This window comes from Odocoileus virginianus, chromosome 34 (assembly GCF_023699985.2).
Source record: "Odocoileus virginianus isolate 20LAN1187 ecotype Illinois chromosome 34, Ovbor_1.2, whole genome shotgun sequence".
Taxonomy (NCBI): Eukaryota; Metazoa; Chordata; class Mammalia; order Artiodactyla; family Cervidae; genus Odocoileus; species Odocoileus virginianus.
In genome coordinates this window covers 13,862,824-13,890,183 of record NC_069707.1, presented here as the reverse complement: position 1 = coordinate 13,890,183, position 27,360 = coordinate 13,862,824, and the positions used below count along the sequence as shown (strand labels likewise).

Genomic DNA, 27,360 nt, shown 5'->3' with positions numbered 1-27,360 from the left:
GAAAAACACAATAAAAAAAAATATTTTAAATCTTGGTTCTTTTTTGAGATTCTCCTTTCCAGTGTACGAAGGCCACTTGAATTTTATAGATATGGCTTTCTCATGAACAGAATCAGTTTACAATGCAAAAACCATGTTCCTTCACTTATAGATGTTGGATTCTCTATTGCCGGTGCTTTCTTTTGAGCTGCAAGTTGCTTCCTCAAAACATGCTGAAATACACAAACACTTTGATTTTGAAAGAATGTTTTGAATACAATATACAGGAAAGAGTGTTATGAAACAATCTCAGAGAAGAAAGTCTAGGACTTGTCAAGCACATACTCTTCTTCAAGGGTGTCTTCTAATTTTTTAACTTGCTCCTTGATTGACTTGGCCTGCTGCTGAAGCAGCTGCTTATTCTTGGGCCCAAGTGGGATCTCTGAAGCTTCCTTTACAAGATTCTCAGCCTGGACTGCAATACCTTCTGTTCGTTTAGAAAACTCCTAAAAAAAGATATTATAATTGTAAAGGCAGCCTCTTCTGTTAAACTCTGCCCTCAAATAAACTGAACAGTCTCACCAGAATAGATGGAGAGATGAATAGATAGATTCAAACATGTATGAATACTGGCATATGATACTTCTATCAATAAAACAGACATTTTCATTATGGCCAAAATAGACCCTTTGTTAAATTATTTTCCTTTTATATAAGTGATAACACAACCAGACCTTCGTAGTTGGAGAACTACTTTCATATTTATCCAACAATTCCCAAAAAAACATTGACTCAACGGTTACTTGGTTTGTGTTTACTGTTTAAAATTCTTAGCTACATGATAATAATTAACTTGTACATGCCTATATCAGCTTATTGCAGGCTAGTTAGACAATGGTCAACAGTGATTGCTTTTTTTTTTTTGGTCATAAAGATAACAGACTTCTAGACCAGTGCCTATGAATGCTGCTGCTGATGCTAAGTCACGTTAGTCGTGTCCGACTCTGTGCGACCCCATAGATGGCAGCCCACGAGGCTCCCCCGTCCCTGGGATTCTCCAGGCAAGAACACTGGAGTGGGTTGTCATTTCCTTCTCCAATGCATGAAAGTGAAAAGTGAAAGTGAAGTCGCTCAGTCATGTCCGACTCTTAGTGACCCCATAGACTGCAGCCTACCAGGCTCCTCCGTCCATGGGATTCTCCAGGCAAGAGTACTGGAGTGGGGTGCCATTTCCTTCTCCGGTGCCTATGAGTACTTGTTTATTTAACTGAAGGATATTTTGGTCAATACAGGGTATCATTGATCTTTAAAGAAACATTTTGTTAACTAGCTTTCGGAAAAGAGCTATAAACTGATCTTGATGCTGTTAAATCTTATCTACCATACATCCACACACTACACAAGGGAAAGAAGAAAAATTTTGAACCAGTCAAACCCAAACTAGGATTCTGGATTTGCTAATTACTAGTTGTTTGACTCTGGCAAATTATTTTTCAGGCTGTTTTATATAAAATTTAGATAGTAAAACTATTCTCACTAAGGTCCTTGTTAGCATTTCACTAGTAATTTCATTTTTAAGTACCTGGCACTCTGACATGTACCTATTATCATTTTTTCTATGTCCATCACATAAAGTTGAGTACAAAATCATTTATGAAGTTCACACACTGATTTTCAATAATAGTGAACTACCTTAATTCAAAAATTAATATATTTGAGGTACCAGTAAATTTTAGTTGTCGCAATTTTGCCAGGTAAATCTACTGAATACTGAATTAGGAAAGGTAAACCCAGAGACAATTTTGAGTAACTTAGCATCTCATTTCTTCTCCTGGATTATATCAGAGAAGGTTTATATTTTGATCATAAACTCCTCTCTCTTAAATAAGGAATGTAAATTATTTAGAAAAATCAAACTTCTGATAGCTGCCTTTTCTTACATAGCACCTCTCAGAATTATTACATAATGCAATATAAAATAGTTACTACATAATACTATTGCATCTTCATGTTTGAAAGATTTAATGTCCTCATAGAAATTACCAACATTACTTCAGAGAAGTGCCCTGCAATTTGAAGAATAAAAAACCAGTAAGTTACAGCTTCCTTATGGCAGAGACATTTATAATATCCTAAAATACAGTATGTACTGTCACAACATTAAATTCTGTGGTTATAAGCATCTATTAAATTATTAAATGCTATCACTATATGTGAACTCAGAGTCATTGCAGATTCAACTGTGAAACTGTGAATAATAGCAGAACCCCATGAATAAAATCAGAAGTGTAAAATAGTGTTTTTCCCCCTAGTGTTTTTCAGAACCCAGAAAAAAATGGAGAAAGCAGAGTTATGTTTGAAAATGCTTATATACATTCCAAAGAATTGATGCTTTCAAAACTTGTGGTGGTGCTGAAGACTTTTGAGAGTCCCTTGGACTGAAAGGAGATCAAACCAGTCAATCCTAAAGGAAATCAACTCTGAATATTCATTGGAAGGACTGATGCTGAAGCTGAAGCTCCAATATTTTGGCCACTTGATGCAAAGAGCTGACTCATTTGAAAAGACTGTGATGTTGGAAAAGATTGAAGGCAAAAGGAGAAGAGAGTGGCAGAGGATGAGATGGTTAGACAGCAGAATGAACTCAGTAGACATGAATTTGAGCAAATTCTGGGAGATAGTAAAGGACAGAGGTGACTGGCATGCTGCAGTCCATGGGGTTTCAAAGAGTCAGACAAGACTTAGCAACTGAACAACAACAAAAATACACATTCAGTTGAAGAGCATTTTGTGGGAACTATATATGGGGAAAGCACAATGCAGAGAAATCTGAACAGAATGATGCTGACAAAAACCAAATTAAATAAAATTAGAATACTGTTACAAGGCTTTATCTCTAAATCCTAAGAAGACATGAGTGGTGGCAGGAAGCAGGAGGAGATAACAGATTTTGACATCAGCTAGGTCTTCAGCCATATAACTCTTAGGTGTTTGAGCCACATAAATCTGAATTCCCATTTCCTCAACAGTAAAACATTGTTATGAAGATTAAACATGACATTGCTATAAACACACAGTGGCAGACAGAAAACCCTCAAGTTCCTCAGCATAGCCACTCACACTCAAGGATTACAACAGGCATGAAAGCTGTGTTAACAATAAGTAAACAAAGAAATAGAGAACAATTATTCCAGCTGTCATACACTTGTGCAGCAGCATATATAAACAATCAGTAAAGTAGCTCAGTTTTGGTTTTTTTTTTAGTGAAAATATAATACAGTTATATAGGAAGTTATGGGCTCTAGACTCAGAGCTCTTGAGTTTGAATCCCAACCTCACCAATTAGTAATCCCAAGATCCAGGATAAATTCAGTAACAATTTTGTACCCTATATCTTCTCATTTATACAAAGTGATTAATAACAGTACCTATCTCTAAGGACTATTTTGGTGATTAAAGAAAATGATAGCCATCAACTAATTAGATCAGCAAATAGTAAATGTGACTTTCTCATCTTCCTCTACTAACAGCTAACCAATTTCCTGTCTTGCTACCATTATCTCTGTCAGGCTCAGCACCTTGGGTATCATCCTCTCTTCCTTCCCTCTGTCCCTTTTACATCTGTCCTTATATATCCATTGCCATCCCCACTACCCTAATTCATGTTCCTATTCATGTACACAAGCAATGAATGACTTTATAATTAGAACCCATGACTCCAGACTTCTACCCTTTCAAAGTTCTACACCAGCTTAAAAACTCATCTCCTTAAAGTTCAGCTCTTTTGGTGGTGTGACTCTCTTTCTTACAAACCTTTAAGGATAGAAAAGTAATGCTAGAGACCTTCAAGAGTCTTTGTGATGTAGTCCAAATTTCCTTTAAAACTTCACTTCCCTGTTTCTGCTTTACAACAGCAAATTCCCATTTCTCACACTTTAATACTTCATGGCGTTTCCTGTTACAAGGAATGCTGGTTTTCTGCCCCATACTCTGTTTTTCTATCTCCTTTGCCCTTCAAAGTTCAGTTAAAAATATCACTGCCTTCAGAAAGAGGTTTGAGAACTTTCTCCATCTACTAGGAAACTAATCATTTTCCACTTTAATGAAAACTTGCTCTTACATCTTGATGTTTAAATCTTATTTTTCATTCCCCAGAGTAACCTGACCAATGTATTGAAGAGTGAACCATAAACAATAAGAATTGACTGAAGGAATAATTACAATAATTAATGACATGTTTAAGTAGAAACAGCTTTTCATGGGAATTAAGGGTACCAAAGGACTATACGGTCTTGCCAATATACCTTTGTCTGTTCCAATTCTGAAGATAAGCTTTCCAAACTGCTAAAACTCAAGAAGCGCTCATGGCTGGAACCTGTTTGAAAAAGGTATCTGACCACTGTCTCTTTGTTTGTTTCAAATCTCTCCCATTTTCTTAATGTGACCTGAATTTGAAAAAATAAACAATATATCATGTTAAGAATTATCAGAATGCCTCACAAAATACAGTCACATTTTCATTTATTTGTTAGGCTGTGAACTTTCAGTTAACTCTCAGTTCCAATGTCAAATGACTACACGGATTAAAGACCATCCTTGCACCTTCTATAAGAATTTCCCTTCTTGAGTCTCAGTTCACCTTCAAAAAGAGGATATGTGGCCTAGGACTCGAAATTTTCTATCTGCTACAGAGTCCCATGAATCTAAGAATATTACTTAACAGTAGGTAGGGGACAAAGGAAAGAAACCCTTCAATATGTCTCAAGAAAATAAAGGATTAAAGGGAAGATAGAAGAGAGAAGGGAGAGACAGCAGGAAGAAGGGAGAGAGAGAGACACAGGAAGAGGAGTGGGCAGTCAGCAGGTGGAAATAAAAATCCAAGAAGACATTAACTTGTATGTGTTAAAGGCACAATAAATCATAAAGATGAGACTGTTACACTGTCCAGAAAAGTGAAATTATCCAGTAGCAAATTTCTGGATTCAGACAAGAGTGGATTCAAATCCTAGCTTTACTATTGATCGCTACTCTCTGATTTCAGGGAAAATCCTCAAACTCTCTATTTTTAAGCATCCACTCTTGGAAAATGTGCTAATTACAGTACCCATCTCACAAAGCTGATGCTATGATTAAAAGGGATCACTCATGTAAGTGTTTAACAGAATATTGGCACCTCAGAGGCAAGAATAATAAATGTTTGCTCCCGCTAGTAGGAGAGGTAACTTGTGACCCGGAAGTTAGTGCAGCCTATGATGTAACTTCCGGTCTGCTACCTGGATGCGGCGCTCCTGTTTCTCCCGACTGTGCTCCACACTGTCCAGCGTGCTCTCCAGCTTCCGCAGCTCTTCTTGGACTCGCCCAGGCAGCCCACCTTCTCCCTGCTGAGCCTGCGCGATCTGCTGCTGCACGTCCTTCTTCTTTGCATTGATCCTCTTTGTCTTTTGCTGGAAGCATTTGTTCAACAGATGGATCGAAATGTTAACTCTCTTAAGCAACTAGGTAGGGACATAAACACCCACGCTATAATGGTAGTAAAGAAAGGTAAAATCTCCTGGGCAGGGACCTAAACTGCATTTTAAACTTAAGATGGAGAGTTAAGATGGTAATGAAGGCTCTGTGATAGTCAAAGATGGGCATTATTTACAAATATTTTATGTTTTTTAATGGGAAACAACATAATTTGTCCTGAGTGTTTTAATTGTGTGCAGATTTAGACAACATGTAATATTTTGTGCAATACCCCAGATGGAATCTGGCAAAACTATTCATTTGACATAATTCTCCTTGAAGAACTATATTCCGCCTAAAAACACAAAGCCCTAATTCCAATTTTAAAAAATCAATCATGCTGTAAAAATGCTAATATGTAGAGATTTAAGTCCAGGGTATATTCAGAATTATTAATACGCTAAGATATCTGAGGAAAGGTGTGTTTCAAAATAAATATTTTATTGAAGTATGTACAAACAAAAATGGTACACAAATCTCAAAATACACCTTATGGATTTTCACAAAGTAAACACACCATATAACCAAGCAGTTGGTTCAAGAAATGAAGAGTTTTAATATTAACATATTTCTGTGAATATCTATAATTTCATATTTCTCTGATTTAAAGTAAACTGAAACCCAAACAACACTTTTACCAGTGACTGAGAACAATATAGCACTAAGCACTTTTTTGAAGTCTAAAGGCTGCTCTTTTACAACTACTTCAATGCAACTTCCATTTTGATATATTATTACATTGACAATTACTTAACATTTTCCTATACATTAAGTTAGCTAAAATTCTGCCATTAGATTAATCTGAATCATACTTTCACTTCTGTCGAATTTGACAAGTAAAGCTGATTAAAATTGTTAATTATCAATACATATTCCAGAACTTCTTTAGTTCCAGTTTTAATCCTTTGTGGGAGCACACTTTTTAGAAAGGACTGGTACTTCATGTTAGTTATAATTTACCAAACCAGGATGTATTCAAAGTTGTAAACTGAAGATAAAAGATTATAACATAATAAAAGAATAGTCATCTCAAATATGAGATGGTTCATTTATGCTTTCCTTCTCTATTAAGAAAAGGCTAATTTAGTGTTTTATGAAAGTTTTCATAGCTAAATCAATTTTCCTTCCACAATATTCCTTGAACATTTTGGTATCATCAAATCATGCTGGCTAAGGATTTTTCTTGCAAGATATTCTGAAATATTAAATATTTAATAAAGAGAACAGACGTGCCAAGTTCTTTTAACTATTTGACTGAGTTCCTTCCCAAGCTCCCCATCTTCCCTGCTCAAGTCAGTGGAAAGCCTTACTCTTCATCTGTCTGGTACTCAGTAACTAATCGACTTTGCATAAATGCCCCAGAGTAAAGCGGCATTCTACCTGGTGATGAAGGAGTAGTTGTTGTGCTTCAAACAAATTTTCAGTGTCCAAGATCTTCTCAGCTTCTTCCTGGACTTCTTTAGAGCCAGTGATTAACTCTTCCAGGGAACTTTTGACTATTTCTTTGTACTGGACACAGTCTCCAAAGTTGCTTAACATCTTTTCGACCTAGATTTTCATGAAAAATCAATCAAACTGTTAGATTAGGAATATCTGTAGAAAATTTCAGATCTTTCAGAATCAGGGAACTATAAGTCATGCAAATGATTATTTTTTCTATGCAAGTGTGTAAATGATTTCAAGAAATCCTGATAACTATTTGCTGTACTTTACATTCTTACATTATCTTCCCAAATACAAAGTCATCAGATCCGTAGGACAACTTGGTCAGTGAAACTATTCTTGCTAAGCGTAAATGTGGCCTTGTGTGTGCATGCTAAGTTGCTTCAGTCATGTCTGACTCTGCGACCCTCTGGACTGTACCTTGCCAAGTTCCACTGTACATGGGATTTTCCAGGGAAGAATACTGGAGTGGGTTGCCATGCCCTCCTCCAGGGAATCTCCCCGGCTCAGGGATCAAACCCACATCTCCCGAAGCTTCTGCATTGCCAGCGGATTCTTTACCGCCACCAGGGAAGCCAAATGCGGCCTTACCAGAAATGAAATAGATGGTCTTGTATAGTATACAAAGAACTATAACATTGAAATGTATACAAAGAAGTTTAAAGTGAGTAGATCTTGCCTAAAAGAGATTTTACTAGCCTACTGGCTCAACATGAATGTGTTGCTATTATTAGCTATCAGTTATTTGAGCTTGTCAGGTGGCTCAGTGGTAAAGAATCCTCCTGCCAACACAGGAGATGCAAGAGATGCAGTTTCAATCCCTGGGACAAGAAGATCCCTTGGAGTAGGAAATGGAGGAAATACTACTCAAGTATTCTTGTCTGGAAAATTCCCTGGACAGAGGAGCCTGGTGGGCTACAGTCCATGGGGTCACAGAGAGTCAGAGATGACCAAGCATAGCACAGCGTCACTTATCTACTCTGTTCCAGGCACTGTACAGGCTTCCCTTGTGGCTCAGCTGGTAAGGAATCTGCCTGCAATCAGGAGACCTGGGTCCGATCCCCGGGTCGGGAAGATCCCCTAGAGAAGGGAAAGGCTACCCCAAACTCCAGTATTCTGGCCTGGAGAATTCCAGGGACTATATAATCCACGGGGTTGCAAAGAGTCGGCCATGACTGAGTGACTTTTACTTCACTTCAGGCACTTCACTAAGTGCTTTACATACAGTATTGCATTCAATTCCTGAAGTTAACTTTGGGGTATTTTTATCCATTTTAAGCTCATGATGATGTAGGAAATGGGGTATCAGAGTTAAACTGTACCCATGGGCTTTGACTCTAAAACCTGGGTTCTTAACCTCTGCAATTTACCTGAAACTGACCATGAAATAATGCTTCTAGTAAAAGTATGGATTTAGAAGCTTTGCCCTTTAAATATAGGTGGTGAACCTGAACTATTAATAACATATCCAATAATGGTACAGACCACAAAGCAAAGATTCTGCTCATCTTCCCCACCAATCTTCATATATATGTGTCTGTTATAACCATTCAGTTTAAACTATTAATACACATTTCAAATAAAATTATGTTAGACTGAAACCCAAAGGAACCTTCCAGACTCTTCATCCAGAGCTTGCATTTAGAGTGTGAATAAATAGTTTACCTCTGACAACAAAGTCCCGAGAGCCTTGAAAGAACTAGATAATTTTGCCAGCTCATCTCCTTGCTTTTGGGCTTCATCCTCAGAAGAAACTTCAATCAGAATTTTAAGCCTGGATTTCAGCCAGCTGAGAGTCTCCCCTTTTTTGGTAATACCACTTCTTATCTCCTGGAATGAAAGAACACTTTTGATGAGCAAAATACAACTGTGAATCATAACTTTCCGGCAACAAAGAACTCAACCTAAGAAGGCTTGTAACACGGAGGTAGAGGAGCCAGACATTCATTCATCAACACAGTGCCTACTTATTTCACTTTTTGTTCACGTCTTTAACCAAAGTCTATGAATGCTAGGAGGAACTATTTCCCCAATGCCAAAACCCAATGTGTAAAATCAGTGTTCTCTCTGCCGAAAAATTCCCTCTGTAACTAGATGTCTACATATTTACAGATATTTCCTTGATCATAACAAAGATGCTTCCAAAAGTACTGTAGAATATATGACACCAGAACTGGGAATTATAACATATACTTTTTCACCTCATTTTCTGTGAGCTGGAAGGAACACTGTATTTTTTGGGGAAAAAAAAAAAAGAAATTGACAGAGTCCTTTTTTAAATTAGTGGGTTTCTTTCATTGAAGAATTTACTTGGTGAATATTATTATGGATGCTCTAAAGATGTATGGTGCTAGTGGTGAAGAATCCACTTGCCACTGCAGGAGACACAAGAGATGTGGGTTCGATCCCTGGGTCCGCAAGACTCCCTGGAGTAGGAAATGGCACCCCACTCCAGTATTCTTGCCTGAAAAGCGCCACGGACAGAGGAGCCTGGGGGGCTACAGTCCATGGGGCTGCAGAGTCAGACACGACTGAGCGTCTGAGCACAAAGATCTATTTTAACTTCATTAGCTCATATTTTATGTTTCACTTTGGTTGGTTTTTGGAAGTCAGTACCCCAGATAGTAAGGTGCACAAACAGGAGCTCAGCTCTAAGCCAGTAAGAGAAGGAAAGAAGGCTGACTGGCCAAGACGATACCAGAAAGACTCCAGGCATCAGCCCTTGTAGGACTGGGGGCCGGGGGAATGGTGCCTGGGGCTGCCTCTCCCTCCTGCACCTGCTCTGGGTAGCTGAGAGCTGTGTCCTCTGACTGCTTGTGCTGCTACAAGAGGGTTTTACAGGGCCAATACCTGCAGAGGGAATAGTTGGTTTTAGAAGCAAGTGGTTTCTTCATTCCAAGATGTGCACTTTCTGGTACTATAACAGCAACCAAGAGAAAATATAGACGTCCGTCTACAGACAGACATGGTATTGTTGAGTACCTTTAGCATGTCAAGGGATTATAACTTTAATAGGGAAAAATGAAAACCAGAGGATGGGAAGAGAAAGGAAATACATTCTTATCAGTGCTTCACTAGGGGCTCAGCAGTAAAGAACCCGCCTGCCAATGCAGGAGACTCAGGTTCAATTCCTGGGTGGGGAAGATTCCCTGGAGAAGGAAATGGCAGCCCACTCTAGTATTCTTGCCTGGGAAATTCCATGGATATAGAAGCCTGGTGGTCTAAGGTCCCTGGGCTCACAAAAGTGTCAGACACGACTTCGCAACCAAATAACACAATATATTCTCATCAACAACTCTGTGACTTGCAGTGGTTCAAAGTACCGAAAGATAAATAACATTCACAACAGCATGTGTCTACAAAGCCAAGAGCCAAGATAAGAGGGAGAGGGATGCTGTGTGCCATTCACAGACTGCAAACTGGATTCAGGCCTGAGGTTCTGTCGCCCTGGCTGGGTTTATCAGGCAGCACCCATGCTCACAGGGACTGATCCAATCCAAGCTGCAAGTGACACAGAAACGATGCTTAGAGACCATGCCCAGTTCTCTCATCCTCTGTAACCCAGCTTTTGAGTGGCTGAAAAGGTACAAAAACCTGCAGTGTTCTTGTTTTTCATGACTATTCTTGATCTCCACTGTGTTGTACGCCCATGCATACAATTTTCCTCGCTAGATTCCCCATTAGCTAAAGAGGCATTAGAGGTACCACTGAACATGACTAAATCTCAGAGCTAACAATGATTCCACAAAGAACACCCCTGCAGTTCTCCACAGAAACAGGGGGAGACTTATTTTAAGACAATTTTTAGGAAGTCAATTTTTTTATAGAAAGAAAACAAGACATCAGTTAGACTGTTGCCATTATTTTTTTTTATTAATAGTTATTTTCTAGTAACAAAAAAAGTGACCCAGAACTTACCTCCACAGCACATTTAACTTCTCCTTGATTAGCAGTATCAATGGTCTCATTCTTGATCCCCTTTAACTGGGTCTCCTTTGCAGATATCCAAGAGGAGAACTCAGAAATTCTGAAATAACACAGGTATTTTCATATTAAAGGGAGAAGATATGCCCAGGGTTAGAATATATTTTCCATTTTGAATTTATGCATGAAAATTTGATAATCAACTGATGAGAAAATGGATTCACACATTGCATTCAACTCATTAGCAAACTGATTAACATATTTCCTGGCAACGGTTCCTTCCACATGAAGCTCAAGGCAGAAGAGGCTGCCCCTGGGCTCACTCACTTGAACCAAAGGGAAAGCAGAGCAGATGGAGCTCAGTGGTGGAGGAAGATGCATCTCAGAGTCTGGGCACATGGAAGTGAGGAAGGTACACCCGAGGTCTGACCTCATGCATCTCCACCAGAGACAGAAACCCAAAGAGGCAGAAGTCCCTTTCGCGGTGACATGAGGAAATCAGAGATAAAGAGATTGCCCAATTCTGATTCAAAGAGACAACATCTGGGTCACCTGGAAATAATGTGCTTCCCTCTTGTTTCTGACTGAAAGTGAAAGTCGCTCAGTCGTGTCCAACTCTTTGCGACCCCATGGACTATATAGTCCATGGAAATCTCCAGGCCAGAATACTGGAGTGGGTAGCCGTTCCCTTCTCCAGGGGATCTTCCCAACCCAGGGATCAAACCCAGGTCTCCTGCACTGCAGGTGGATTCTCTACCAGCTGAGTCACTAGAGAAGCCCAAGAATACTGAGTGGGTAGCCGATCCCTTCTCCAGGGGAACCTCCTGACCCAGGAATCAAAGTGGACTCTCCTGCATTGTAGGTGGATTCTTCACCACCTGAGCGACCAGGGAAGCCCTGTTTCGGTTTTCTAACTGAAACTCATTCTTTAAATTCAATGAAGCATTTTTGTACAAGAGCATACACACAATCATACCATCTGATTTTCTTCATTGCATAAGATGAAACATATTTCATGACTTGTTTTGCAAGGGTGTCTGAATTAAAAGAATTATGAAAGGCCACGTCCTTCTCTGGGAGCCACCCACAACTACCTGCTCGTGTAGTCCCTCCACTTGTCTGGGTCTCCCACCAGCTTCGCGTAGGTGCAGTCAATAGCAGCTCTGAGCTCCTTGAGGGTCACGTGACAGGTCTCCGGTGTGTTCCGGACTGTGTCCCGGACTGGAAGTTTCAGACACAGTTCTTCAATGAGCTGTAACCTTTTCTCACAGAGGTGGTGAGGGCCCTTGTCACTGAAGAAGATCTAGTGAGCAATGAACATTTACATAATCTCTGTGAGAATCCACACAAGACTGCCATATTTTCATGGCCAATTCCCATCTAGTCTAACAGTATAAAGTAATGAAGCTGTTGAGTGTTTTCAGACCCAAATGCAAGCATCAGTTATATACTTGAAGGGACACTGGCACTTCTGGGACGTACCCGATGCTCTTTGATGACCTTTTCGCTGCCTTCCTGGGGTACCAGCTTGGTCTCTCGGTCCAGCTCAGCTCTGCACTCTTCCACAGAAGCTAAGAACCTGTTCTTCTCCACCTCAATCTTCAGATGAAGCAAATGATATGGAGCTTCTGCTTGAAGATCCTGCATGCCATAGGAAGAGTCCGAAAAATAGGATAACATTCCTGATCATGTACATTTCCCAATGAAGTGGGAGAAAATATGAGATAGTTCCTCTTCCAGGGGATCTTTATGACCCAGAGATTGAACCTGTTTCTCTGGCCTTTCCTGTATTGGCAGGCTTACTTGTAACCACTGGGCCACCTTGACAGCTTAGCCCAAATGTGACTTAATCCCTTATCATCAGCATTCTGTGCTTTGTACTTTTCCATGTACCAGGATCACAGCCAATCTTTCCAGCCTGCTGTGAGTTGGGTGTTTCCACGGTGATTATCCTATTTAACTTTTACAGTAGCCCTAGGCAGTGTTAATATTCCTATTTTAAAGATCACCCCCTTAAGGCTCAAGGTTAAGTAGAAAAGCTGGATTTGATTTTAAATCACACACTGATTCCATATACCCTCCCCCTGGCATGTGTCCTTTTAAATTTTGTCAACAGCCCTATGAGGTAGGAAGGACAGATTTTATGCTCACTGCACAGGGGTTGAGGGGGTGCTCAAGGAAACCTCATTAGTGAAAAAGCCAGGATTAAGCAGCCCATGGCTCCGACCACCTGCCATGTCCTTTTTTCCTCGGAGCATACACTAAGAAAACAAGCAAGCCAGCACACAAACAATGGCACCCTGAGAATGGGAAGCTTTTTACATTCTTCTTCGATACAAGTATAAGCTTCATCATTCCCTTCAGTTGTACAATTTATTTTTAGCCTACTTGTCTCCTATGGCCTTTAAAAGATTACCTTTAAAATAAAACACTGCGTTAACTGATGAGAAAAATGAGTTAAGGCTTTGGAAAGACTAGGGCAGATTATATCCCAGAGAACTCAATGTATGTGTGTATGTAAAATAAAATACAGCCTTCAATTATAGTCTCTATTCCACAGTATGTTTTTGATAACGTTAAACCTAAAAGACAACTTTAAAAGCTTGAATTTCTTTAAGCATCTTTTTTTTTTAAAAAAATCAAATTTAGCAAGTAAAAAGGTATTTCTTTTTTTTTTATTGAAGTATAACTGATTTACAATGTCAGGTGTACGGCAAAGTGATTCAGTTACACACATATATATATAAATATATGTATTCAGATTATTTTCCTTTATAGATGGTTACATAATATTGATTATAGTTCCTTGCATTATACAGCAGGTTCTTGTTGGTTATCTATATAAAAAGGTATTTCTTTAATTGTGTTTTTCTTATGCAAAAGGCTGAACTTTTTATCCTGTGTTACTGAGGTCAGAAAAACAAAATCCAGAAAGTGACACCACCTGATGGAGAGTGTTCCAGCTGCCTGTCTTCTGGATCTCATGACTCCTTCAGCTAACACATATAAAATTCACCACTTAGTATTCCCTCTGAGCATCACTTGTGAGTCTGCTGCTGGAGTTGCTTCCTCCAGTCTGCCCCGAGGATGACATCTTTAAAGGGCCCCGTCACCTACAGCTGCTTCCCCTGACATGCAGATTCTGAAGTCGGTTTCCATGCGACAAGCCCACGCAAGACACTACACTGAGCCCAGTGGAACGTGTGTGCCCCGGCACACCCTGCAGCTTGCCTTTTTCCTCCCTGCCGCCCCCTGATCCCTGCCGTTTCTTTAAGGTCCTCGCTTAAAACTAATTACCTGCCTTATTCTTCTCTGCTGTCCAAGTGGTCCACTTCTCTCTTTCAAAGCTTTCATCAATGTATTACTTACACTTTTTGGAACTTATTATGTATTGTACTTTTATTATTTTGCAACGAATTATCTCCCTTACTGGACTCTAAGCTCTCTGGGGGAAAGGATTATTCTTTGTTCATCACTGAATCTTTAACCAATAAACTGTTTTCATTTATGTCTCAGATCATAACAAGCTAAACCAGATGACAAAATCCTTGAAAACCTTAAACATATAGGTGTATATATATACCTATATGTAATATATATGTACACCTATATGCATACACCTATATGTATATATAACTATACATATATGTACATACCTATCTATATCTATATATATATATAAATTATATATTACTAATTAATAATAGAAAGTAAAAGATATAATTGCATACTTTATATACAAATATATATAATATATGGGACTTCACTGGTGACTCTGATGGTAAAGAATCTGCCTGCAATGCAGGAGACCTGGGTTCTATCCTTGGGTCAGGAAGATCCCCTGGAGAAGGCAGTGGCTACCCGCTCCAGTATTCTTGCCTGGAGATTTCCATGGGCAGAGGAGCCTGGTGGGTCACAAAGAGTCAGAGACAAGTGAGCAACTAAACACTTTCATACTTTCATACATAATATATATATTATGCTCTCATATATATTCATATGAGATATGAATACAGAGTATATATTTCATATATATGATGTATGTCATACATTATGCTACTGAAATTATAAGGAACATTTCTTGTCATTTCAATAGCATACCTAACATAACTAAGATGGAAAGAGTTTATGAAATGTCACTGAAAAAGTTAAATGCCTTGATGTTCCCATCCACAATCAGGAAAATAAAGCATACTCTTAAGTAATATAATGAAATTGATGATACTTAAAAATAGGAAAAGCAGGACTTCCCTGGTGACCCAGAGGTTGAAGACTTTGCCTGCCAATGCAGGGGACATGGGTTCAATCCCTGGTCCAGAGGATCCCCCGTGCCACTAGGCAGCTAAGCTCGTGTGCCACAGTTACCGAGCCAGAGTGCCCTGGCGCCTGAGCCCTGCAAGAACAGAAGCTGCTGCAGTGAGAAGCCGGCACACGGCCAGCTAGACAGTAGCCCCCGCTCACCGCCACTTGGGGAAGCCCACCTGCGGCAAAGAAGATCCAGGGCAACCGCACGTAAAATAAATAAAAAAAAATCTTTAAGAAAATAGGAAAAGCAAAATTCTATCATATCTTATCCCGTTTTATTCAAGCTCCACTTTTTCATGGGAAAGGAATGAAAGACTATGATAACGGTCCTTGGTTTCTAAATTTCTCTGACCATTGAACCCTCACACCCTCATGTTCTCTCCCCTCATCCATGACACACGACCTTCCCATGAGGTCCTGACTCACCTTCCACTGTTTGTGGAGCTTTCTGACGGCTTCCTGCAGGCCCTGCTGCTCCTGCTCGGGGAGAATGTCAGTGAGCTCGTCACAGGCTTTCAGGAAAGCATTGAGCACCCTCTGGTCCAGCTGGCTGAAAAACTCCTGGCGTGGACGAGGGGGAGAGTGGTCACGAGTGTCAGCCAGAATAAAAGGCAGCATCAGACACCAGACAGTGAAGCAGTCACGCCTCGAAACAAGCCTCTTAGCCACCTGCTGCCCTCTTCAAACCTTCCGGGCGACTGCCATTTTGTTTTCAGGAACAAACTATAATTATCCACAGTGATGAACCAGAAGCCATTGAATCTGAAATTCAACTGGGACTTTTTTATTTTTTAGAAAAACGTCTGCAGTTTTCAAATTTGATAGAATCTTCTAGAAAGCCAATGGGAGATCTTAAAAACTTGATCCCACAGGAACAGAGTTTTAGTTCCTCTTTGGCAAAAGTCAGGAGAGCTGAGTGGAAGCCAGGCCTAGACCTCACAACCCCTCACTCCCTGACTGCGGTGTGTTCCAGGCCTTGCTGGCTCATTATGAGCCTCTTCTGCATTCACACCAAGCATACAAACCGTGGACTGAATTGTGTTGCCCCCTCCCCACTGTCCCATCCCACCAAAGTCAGATGCTGAAGCCCTAACCTGCAGTGTGATGATATCTGAGGGTGGGTCTCTCATGAAAGAATTAGTGCCCTTTTTCAAGGAGAGACATTGAAGATCTTCCCATCTATCTCTCTGCCATGTGAGGACACAGTGAGGTAACCATCTGCATATCAGGAAGAGTCCTCACCAGAACCCAGCCAGGCTAGTCCCCTAATCTCAGACTTCTAGCTTTCAGAACTGAGAAAATAAATTCCTATTGCTTAAGCCGCCCAATCTGTGTATTTTTTTATGGTAGCCTGGGCAGATGAATACAATACATGCACAAATATACATGGCTAAGTCTCACAAAGTCTTAGGATTATGTATGCTGGGAAGCCACAGTGATTCAAAAGAAAGAACAGCAGAGTAGGGGTGTATAAATTTGAAGAAGATGTTGGATGGTTATAGACATCAAACCTAAATCCATCAGCTGCATGGAAAATGCACTGCATTCATCATCTGAGAGCATGGCTTACATAAATATCCACTGAAATTTCAGGAAAAAAGTATACATTGTCAGAGGGAATCATCTCCATACACCATTTAAGAGATTACTCATATTCTCAATACCAATATAATTTAAATAAGTATGATTAACAGGGAGATGGCTTCACAATACTGGCTCAAGATGTAGATCAGCTACCAAACTTCAACTGACATGGCACCTATACCATGAGTGATATGGCAGAGCTATGATATAAGCACAAAGACTTAGCCATCCCCCTAAACTGCTCTCTTAGGAAGCATACGCTGGTCATGAAAGAGTGTTTCAGCTGAATAATGAATTAGTAGTTTGGAGAGTCTGAATTCTCTCTCCTGTGGTTCTCTGCTACTCCAGGGGCTCAAGAATGGCCAATTATGGGGCAGCTTATCAACTGCTTCTGAGGTTCTTTTTGCTGTCATTTCTTGGGGTCTCGTATCTAACAAGTTCCTGCTCTCCTGACTCATTTCGCCCTTTCCCCCTCCCTCCCTTTCTCCCCTTCTCTTTTGCCCCTCCTTCCTCCCTCCTTCCTCCTATCCTTGCATTTTCTTCTTCTTCCGTCCCTCTGCGTCTCTCTTCCTGTCCCTCTCTGCTTCTCTGTATTAGATCATTACACTTTTTATTTTTCATCCAAGACGGCTTGCTCATGTCCTCGCGTCCTCAAGGGCCCACGTGGGATGCACTCACAGTATGTCTCTTCAGCAGGTCTTCTGGGTCCCCCTTTTCCTCCAGGCCCTCCTGAGCGACCCTCAGCACCTTCTCCAACTCCGCTCGCGACTCCTCAAACTTCTTCATCAAGCGGCTGTTGGTTTCCACATGTTTCTTCCAATCTCCAGTTTTCTTTACCATATTCTTGATTCAAAAAAATAATAATAATTATAATGGGATATCAATCCCAGTCATTGCAAATGTCATTTGTTAAAGAGTAGTGCTTCTTTCAAAAAACACTTGTAAGGAATACATGTCACTATGATGAGAATAATCAACCCTTTTAAATATTAATCAATATCAGAGGAAAAAAAAAAGTTAGCCACACAGTCGTGTCCAACTTTTTGTGATCCCATGGACTATAGCCCGCCAGGCTCCTCTGTCCATGGGATTCTCCAGGCAAGAGTACTGGAGTGGGTTGCCATTTCCTTCTCCAGCATACTTCCCGACCCAGGGATCGAACCCAGGTCTCCTGCATTGCAGGCAGATTCTTTACCAACTGAGCTATTTAGAAGTACAATATCTGAGAAAGAAGAAGTAAAATGATTGGTCTCCAAACACCAGTAGATGAGCCGTTTGTCAAGAGTGAAGACATGAAATGCGTTAATTACAAGTCTTCTTGGAATTTTCCTGGTTCACATCTCGAAAGCAGGCAGAGAACTTACCTGAAAAGCAACATGCATATCTGCAATCTTTCTCTGTAGCTTCGTCTGATCAAAATGCTTTAACACGTTGCTCAAGGTCACAAACTTCTGAACACTCTGACTGCCTTTCTCAATTTGAGTCATGGCTTTCTTACAGCTTTCTTGACAAGCTAATAGTTCCTACAAGGAAAGGGAACCCACAACAATAGTATTTGAAAGGGCAAGAAAGAATGAGAGTAACCATTACAAAACATTAACAGCATTATAGAGCTTTTAGGCTTTTAATCTGCAATAAGTAAAACCAAAAGTATGGAGAGGTGGTGCTTTTCAGAAGAGCACAATTTTAAGCAATCACTGAAGTCAGTGCCTTTTATATAAGGCATTTAAATGTCATGCTGAGGTTTCTGAAATTTTTTACATTCATGCCTACCTTATTAATATCAAGAGAATGACAGAGCATCAAAATTATTATCTGCCTGGTGCGTGCCTTCCTCCTACCAACTAACAGGTCCATAATTTATTGTAAAAACAATAATGAAATCAATCCATGTATCAGGCTATAATCTGTCTCAATAAATTTAATATCAGTGCATATTATACTTTACTGAGTTAGTTGAAGTAGATTATAAATCATTTGTGTATCCTAAGATATACAACATTTGAATTCTTAAGGGCCACAAACTATCAACCTCATTAATAAAATGGTGGACCCCAGGTTGGTTGGTGGTTTAGTCACTAAATTATGTCTGACTCTTGCATGGACTGCAGCCTACCAGGCTCCTCTGTCCACGGGATTTCCCAGGCAAGAATACTGGAGTGGGTTGCCATTTCCTTCTCCAGGGCATCTTCTCGACCCAGGGGTCAAACCGAGGTCTTCTGCGTTGTAGGCAGATGCTTACATTACAGGTGGATTCTTGACCAACTGAGCCACCAAGTGGACCCCAGACTATAACACAAAAGGCAGCAGACTAGTGGACCTGGGAAGGCTTGGCAGTTGTCAGGCATTCGCAGATGAGAAGTGATGGTGACTCATAGGAAGCCTGACTGGGATCCTAGCAATTTCTACCTTAGACAGCATGGACATTATTCAGCGCCATGGCAAGCAGTCATGTTTTTGACTTGAATCCACACCATTTGCACTCTAGCATCCTTGATTGCTTTGAAAAAATATTTCAAACTGGTAATTTGGATACCAGTTTGGGTAACTTAGATGCAAATATTAAGAGCAGGTTTCTGTTTTATTTGGGGGAGACAGAGTAAGGATATACTTGCTCTTTTTGAAGATTTAAAGAAGAACATAGATTAGAAAAATCTTGAGGTGAAAGTGAAAGTCGCTCAGTTGTGCTGACTCTTTGTGACCCCGTGGACTATACAGTGCATGGAATTCTCCAGGCCAGAATACTGGAGTGGGTAGCCTTTCCCTTCTCCAGGGGATCTTCCCAACCCAGGGATCGAACCCAGGTCACCCACATTGCAGACAGATTCTTTACCAGGTGAGCCACAAGGGAAGCCCAAGAATACTGGAGTGGGTAGCCTATCCCTTCTCCAGTGGATCGTCCCTACCCAGGAATCAAACTGGAGTCTCCCGCATTACAGGTGGATTCTTTATCAACTGAGCTATCAGGGAAGCCCTAAAAAAAAAATCTTACTCAAATTTTATCATTAAGAATAGTAAATGCAATTTTAATTGTGAAAGGATTATTTGATGGAAACATATAGCAATTTGGGAACACAGGAAATGGCACTATGATTTCAAGATGAAACAGTCTTTAACTAATATGATGAGAACCCATTAGAATAGGGTTTGATGGTATAATCATTGCGTGTATGCTCAGTTGCTCAGTCATGTCCGACTCTGCAACCCCATGGAATGCAGCCCGCCAGGCTTCTCTGTCCATGTAATTTTCCAGGCAAGAACACTGCAGTGGGTTTCCATTTCCATCTCTAGGGGAATCTTCCTGGATTAAGGATTGAACCCACGTCTCTTGCATCTCCTGCATTGGCATCATCATTGTGACTTATCATTAATAATAATAATAATAATGTTAATTGCTACCAGTTATAGAGTATATGCCCTAATGTGTTAGTCATATTATAGGACATTTAATGTAATTTCTGCAACAAGTTCTCAGCTTAGGTACCACCACCCCCATTTCAACGTGAGGAAATAAAGCTAATCAAGGCTTTGTAATTTGCTGTATCAGATCTGAATACCTGTCTGACTCACTTCAGATGTTCTCTGCTCTTTCTGCTAAGTGATGCTGCCTTCCTTCCATGAATCTATTTTGATGAATACAATGGCAAACCTTTTGCCCATCAGTTTTACCCTCTGTTGCTTAAGTTCATTTATAATAAACCCACTGAATAAGCCAATTAACTGTCACACTCAGTAGGAGGCTGTTCTGCATACAGATTTGCTTACTAAAACTGAGACAAAGAATGATTCTCACTCCAAATACATTTCCAGAATGCTATGGTCATGTCGACCGGTCTGGTCCTAGAGGCTGGAAAAGATCTCATAAGACACCAATGATAGACACTGGACAGAATGGAATGTGATTATTTATTTCTGTACATAGCTAAATATATACAATTTAAAATTTATCTATACAATTCGTATCTACATAAATATGCAGGTATGCTAAGTCACTTGAGTAGTTTCTGACCCTCTGCAACCCATGGACTGTAGCCTGCCAGACTCCTCTGTCCATTGGATTTTCCAGGCAAGAACACTGGAGTGGGTTGCCGTGCCCTCCTCCAGGGGGTCTTCCCAGCCCAGGGACGAAGCCCGCATCTCCTTGGCTTCTGCATTTGGCAGGCGGACTCTCGACCACTGAGCCACCAGGGCAGCCCCCATGTAAATGCACCCACATATAAATGTATAGAGAGATATAACAGTTTTTATTCTACTTATAGTGGCTAGGGTTTTCATCTTTAGCCATGCGTTTTTGTTTTGAGTTGCCAGTACTATTCTATTAAAAGCTTTCTTCTCCTATCACTGAATTTCTATCATTATATGCACCTCAGTGTGACTGCCTATGCATTCAATTAACTAGGTCTCCTGAAAGAAAATTTTCCTTACCTGATGTTTCTGTTTAAAAAGAGGACTAGATTGTGCCTCATGTTCAAGGACTGTCATAATTTCATCAATTTTCCCAAGTGAGTCATAAAAGGCCGTCATCTGCTTTTCTAATTCCTCCAATGGTACCAACAGCTGCTGAGACTCAGAAAGGAGTGGGGAGTAACAGTCTTTGACCTTTAAAAAAACAAAGACACAGATTCCATCGAAGACCGTAAGAAAGACCATAAGCTCAGGGCACTATTCATAGCTCTCAGGAATGTTTTCTTCATTATAGGGTTGTTTTGTGCTTACAGATCTCCAGAGATACTCTTTAATGATATTTCCTGTGTATTGTTAAATTTTGATGTTAAAAAAAAAAAGCACTACTATTGTACCACTGAGACAAGTAAATGCTACGGAGCTTTCTCATGAAAATACACCTAAATCATCCATCTGGATAGGTCTTGCTCATCTAAATTATGTCAGTGAGCCAAATGACATCAAATTCCATTTTATGAACTCTGCAACCCATCTTCACATTGGGCTCAAAATCTGACCTAAGACAGTCATGAATGATCATTATCTAAGCCAACCTGGACTTTTGAACTTTATTTTCAAGAACTCCACTACTTGACCCCTTAACTCTAGAAAAAGTTACAAACTTGTTGATGTGTTCCTTCTGGGGAGGTCCTGTGACTCTCCTAACGGCCTTGAGCTCCATGCCTAGCCAGTCTTTCCCCATCGACATCCCACTCACACCAAACACTCATGTCATATACCAATCTTTTCACAAAGGTTCCCATGCTGATTCTCCCTCATCTGAATTGGCCCAGTTCTCATCTGTTACTTCTCTTTTAAATAAATGTTATTAACTCATACACCTGCATTGTCTGATGAGGTCCTGAAGATGAAGATCTCCATCAAGTGTCTGCTTTGTCATATCTGTTGGAATCCAGGAACTCATACAATCTTGCAAAGAAGTTCCTGCCCCCCCTCATTTTATTTAGAGTTGCTCCCAAAGTACTATGGGTTGACCAAAATATCCACTTATATCTTCCCTAAGAAGGTATGAAAAAACTCAAATGGACTTTTTGGCTAACCCAATGCTTTTGGAAACCAAGAAAAGGAAATTAAGTATCTGTTAGTGGACCATTTATTTTTTCTTTACATTGTAATTATTCTCATGTTCTTGGATATACTGAATGAAGGAGAAATTCATCTAAAGAAATCCACTGTCCTGTTGCCACAGAGCTCTGTTAAAATTACTGAACAAAATAAAGAGAATCTGCTGACATGCGTAATAATTGGTATGCTTTCCAAACACAACAGGAAACTTACTAAGATGCTACATCTAACACAGCAGTTAAGGAATTGTGATGACTTACCTGTGTCTAAAGGAGCAATTTGCTTTTTCAGAAGTTGCCCTAAATCACTAAACCTAACCTAGGCTGAGATGTGCCAGCCTAAGACACAGCTCTAAAGGCTGCTTGAAAGTTATCTAATTGACAATGTTGCCTCCAAACTGTACCAAATCCTTATAAATAATCTTGAATATTTGCAAGGATTTAAAATTAGCATTCTCGTATATACCAGTTTGACAAAATTTTCTCTTCTTTCCATGGCCTTGATTCTTCCTATTTCTTCTACCTGTCTCATTTATTCCTTTTTTAAATGAATTCTCCCCAGTTGATTTCATATTTTCGTATTGGTCCTTCTCTTTCTAAATTTCCTTTCCTAATTAACAGGATTTTCTGTTTTATTTCCCTTTGTTTTCCAATTCTTCATTACATAATTTTCTCTTCACTTCCTTAATCACGCCTTTTTTTTAAGAAAAAAAACAGGTATTAATTACCCAGTTTAAATGGACTTTGAAAACAATATCATCTTTACAAAATGCAACTTTAGATAGATAAAACATCCTAATGAAACTTCCAAAGCTGTTAAGGAAAACCCCTCAATAGAATAGAAATGACTTATGGGTCATTTGGTATTCTTTGAGTTTCCTGCACAGAAGTGGCATAAATGTAGGTATCTTAAGTCCAAAGTGAGCTCTGTGAGATGAAGAGGGCAGAATTTCACTATTTTGTGGTTGTGCAAGTGAAAAGAAATGGTGTAATAAAAAGCATGTAAGTATGTCCAATATCAATACACCTTAATTAAAGCGTATACTGGAATTCTTTCTCACTTAAATATATGATGTCTTCCTCCTCCTCTCCTCCCCTTGCTTCCCATTTCATCACTTCTAACTGGTCCTCCGTTCTTCCAGAGGAGGCTTATCTTCCTATTAAGATACACCTACTAGTACTTCTACATGAAAGAGGCAAGACTTTAGTTATCAGCTCCACAGTTTCATTTTTTAAAGCTCATGACAAAGTTACTAGATGAAGAATCCCAATAAGAAATAAACACAGGATCTGCTAACAAGTGAATGAGTTGCCTGCGGTGACAGAATAGTAAGACGAGCTGAAAGTGATGTTGGTCCTAAATGGAGTTTCATGCTTTAAAAATATTTTCCCACCTTGGTTAGCTGCTCTTTGAGCCCAGACATGTTTGCAAACATTTCATTAGCTTCTTCTTGGGAGATCTCTTTGGTAATGAGGTGCGCTGTCTTTGTAATCATCTTATACTGAGCATCCATCACAGGCACCCTCTGCTCAATATCCTACATGAATCATTGAAACAGCTATGTTAACACATGATACATTTACTCTTAATTTCAAGATTTCACAAATGGATACAAATCAGTATGTACTGAATAAAACTCTTTACTTGTAATAATCTTTTGGAGAGTCCAATGATTACCTCCCTTCATTACTAATATATGATACATTGATTTAAGAAAATAAATAGAACTAAATATAAGAAAATAAATAAAATGAATAGAATTTAACAAATAAATTTCCTTAAATATCACCATAAATCCTTAGGTTAACATAAAGATAAGCAGAAGTAATCTTTACACTTTCAAAATACATATTAATGTAATCTGTAAATATTACATCAGGTAAATGCATGTTAACAATTTGGGGCAATTCTGATTTTAAAAATGAAACAACTTACTTCTTTAAAATAAGTAACACATTGTCATTGCAGAAATTTATAAATTAGAGATAATAATGAAACTTTAAGATGGTCTTCTCACACCAGAGTCAACACCCCTACCACCACAAGGCTCTGCTAAAATTAAACAAAATTAATATTTTTCCTGTGTGTATTTACACCTATTTTTTATTTTTACAAAAAAAGGATGATGCTTTGTTTTGCATTTCTTACTTAATGATGTATTGGAAAAGTCTTTCTGTATCATTAAATATTCTTCCACTGCTTCATTTTTGAGAGCTGTAGGGTATTCAAAATATGTAAATAGCACAATTCATTTAGTAAATCCTTTATTGTTGGAGGCATTTATGTAGAGGTATCTCAAGACATCTATTTCTCCATAGTACTTTATAATTTGATCATAGAAAATGAAAATTTATATTAAAAAACTATTTTGAAGTTACCCTATGGTCAATACACATCTTAAAAAATTTAGATAGCTTTTTCATGAGAGGCAGAAATCAGAATATGCATACATGTCACAGTGATGCCAAGGAGACACAGAAACAGTTCTTGTAATGACCTAAGTAACCTCACTGATCTTTCTTTACACAATAGAATAGGTTTTTCACTTTCTGTTCCAGAAAACCAGCTCACCTCCAAGTCTTGAATTAATAACTTGACATTAATAAAAGAGACTTCTAAGGGCTCTGAAAGTTTCCTATGGGCTCCAGTTGCAAAATCAGACAAGACAGTAACACAATCATTGTATTCTTTCTTCATTCTGTCCAACTCATCAGCTCGAGCATACTGTTCAGAAAAGGGAGTGGGGCAACACAGAAAACCATTAAGCCAAGACTCAGGAAGCTTGTAACTTTCACTTCTACATTCTATCTGGAATTGTTAGGTGGTAGGAAAGCCTCTGATTCCTGATTCTTATTTTAGATACACTTGAAGTTAGTTAAATTACTGGGAAAAGAAGAAAGGAGCTAGCATAGAAGCAAAGAATTATGATTTAAAGCATGAATCATTCCATGTAAGCAAGCTCCATATGTCAACCTAATCTTTAATCAAACTATACATTTCTGTTATGCTCCTCCATTACAAATTGGAAAGAATAAAGGATCAAATAGAAACATAACAGTTCTAAACACATCTGTACTCTGCCTTAATAAGCCCATGCTAAAACAATAAAAAGTCTCTAAACAGACTGTTTATCACAACATTTATGACACACCCATGTTGTAGGCATAAACATATTTGAAAAACATACTTGCTTGACTTCCATAAACAACTCTCTCCATCGCCCATTTAGCAACAGTAACTGCTGTTTGAGGTCACGGGAAACCACCTCATCACACGTTTCGATTAAAAAATTGCCAGCATCATTCATGGCAGTGTGCTGCTGTATCCAATGAGGCAAATTTCGGAAAAAATCCTAAACAAGAAACAATACATACTACTGCAAAGCATAAACCAAAAGTTAATAAATGATAAAAGTAACCAGACCATGAGAAATACCTTGGTTCTAAAATTAGTGCAAATTTTAAGGTGAATTTTAATTCTCTTTCAAAATGGAAATTTTTAACAAAGAAGTTAAAAAATGTAAGCTAGAAATTGTGTCTTTTCATTAGAACATGTATGCCATATCTTTTTGCTGAAGACAAAACAAAACTTGATGACCATGCTTTGTTATTCCTGTTTTACAGGTGAAAAAGCTGAATTTCTATGAATGTAAGGGACTTGTGCCTCTGTTCTTCAGGCAAGTAAATACAAGTGCCAGAGTCATAGAGGTATAATATTTTAGGGAATATATAGCTTTAGGGTATATATCCATATATCTATCTATATATATATATCTTAAGAAACTTATCACTGATTACCTTTGATATTAAAATCAAATATTAAAATCTGAATATAGTCCATGAAGATAATTAACAATCACGGAGATAAACTCTTCAAGGAAAATTTTAAAAAGTAATTATCTGGGCCAAGACTACGTAATACAATAACATCCTTCCTTGTTTAAGGTTACACATTTGATGATGGAGCAGCTTCCACTGGATTTCAAATTGCGTGCATGTGCACACACACATGTACACACCATGGTAAAAACCAAGAACACCATAATTCAAATCGATTTCACAAGTCATGTGAGGGAGGACTTCCTACATAAACTGGTGAGAACACTTCCGTTTCTGGTGGTTATATCCCCTTGGATGAAATTAACACATATGACATCTGCTAGGCACTGCCAGTCTAATCAGAAAAGCCAAAATCTCAGGTACATGAAAGTACTTAATCTATATGAAATATAGAATGGGAAACATATAGAAATTATACATCTGCTTGTATAACATAATAATCAAAGAACCAATCTTGAATGACAAGCAGTAATTCTAATATAAGTGCTATACCTCTTAATGGGGATCTGGCATTTTAATGCTTTACATAAAAGTTGTTTTTCCATGAGAAAATACCAGACTCCCATTGAGAAGTATATATACAGAAATCAGTCCATTTCATGTGATATTTTAATGTAAGTGATATTAAAGACAGCAATTCTTGCACACACCTGTAACTGGAGGAAAGAAAATCACTCCTACCCAGAAGACCTTGACTGACAGTTGAAAAAATCCAAAAACAAACTTCCAGAGAGACAAACATGTGGTGACCCATCTGTTGAATCCGCATAATGCCATCACACAGATTTAGGGCTACGTTAGCCAAAATTGTTTCAAATGATCAGCATTCTGTTGCTCAGTCGAATCCGACTCTTTCCGACCCCATGGACTGTAGCCCACCAGGCTCCTCTGTTCATGGAATTTTCCAGGAAAGAATACTGCAGTGGGTTGCCATTTCTTTCTCTAGAGGATCTTCCTGACCCAGGGATCGAACCCGTGTCTCCTGCGTCTCCTGCATTAGCAAGTGGATTCCTGGGAAGCCCAAAGTTTTTTCAACCTCTCTCTTAAATTAGGAAATCCACAGAGGCTGCGCCCTTTAAGTCATAGACCTTATTGTGTGTATAGCGCCCTCTGCTGCCCATTGGGTTTGGCTGCCCCTCCATCGGATATGGCTCTCTGAATGCAAAAATCCAATACTGTCTTAACGTTAAGTTTTAAAAAGCAGAACATTTCTTGGTCTAAAATAATTTACTAACCTGAAAGTGCAGCG

At 39.1% G+C, this 27,360-nt stretch overlaps 1 protein-coding gene across 1 annotated transcript in view; it reads right to left on the bottom strand.

The window, feature by feature from the left end:
* SYNE1 (spectrin repeat containing nuclear envelope protein 1) overlaps nucleotides 1–27,360 on the bottom strand; it is a 483,739-nt gene that overhangs the window by 300,233 nt on the left and 156,146 nt on the right. The window contains 15 exon segments of the mRNA XM_070461436.1: nucleotides 325–485; nucleotides 4,284–4,424; nucleotides 5,253–5,423; nucleotides 6,868–7,035; nucleotides 8,596–8,760; nucleotides 10,849–10,957; nucleotides 11,949–12,157; nucleotides 12,337–12,495; nucleotides 15,586–15,720; nucleotides 17,422–17,586; nucleotides 18,108–18,266; nucleotides 21,169–21,342; nucleotides 23,666–23,809; nucleotides 24,844–24,996; nucleotides 25,460–25,624. Coding sequence (XP_070317537.1) covers nucleotides 325–485; nucleotides 4,284–4,424; nucleotides 5,253–5,423; nucleotides 6,868–7,035; nucleotides 8,596–8,760; nucleotides 10,849–10,957; nucleotides 11,949–12,157; nucleotides 12,337–12,495; nucleotides 15,586–15,720; nucleotides 17,422–17,586; nucleotides 18,108–18,266; nucleotides 21,169–21,342; nucleotides 23,666–23,809; nucleotides 24,844–24,996; nucleotides 25,460–25,624 — 2,378 coding nt within the window.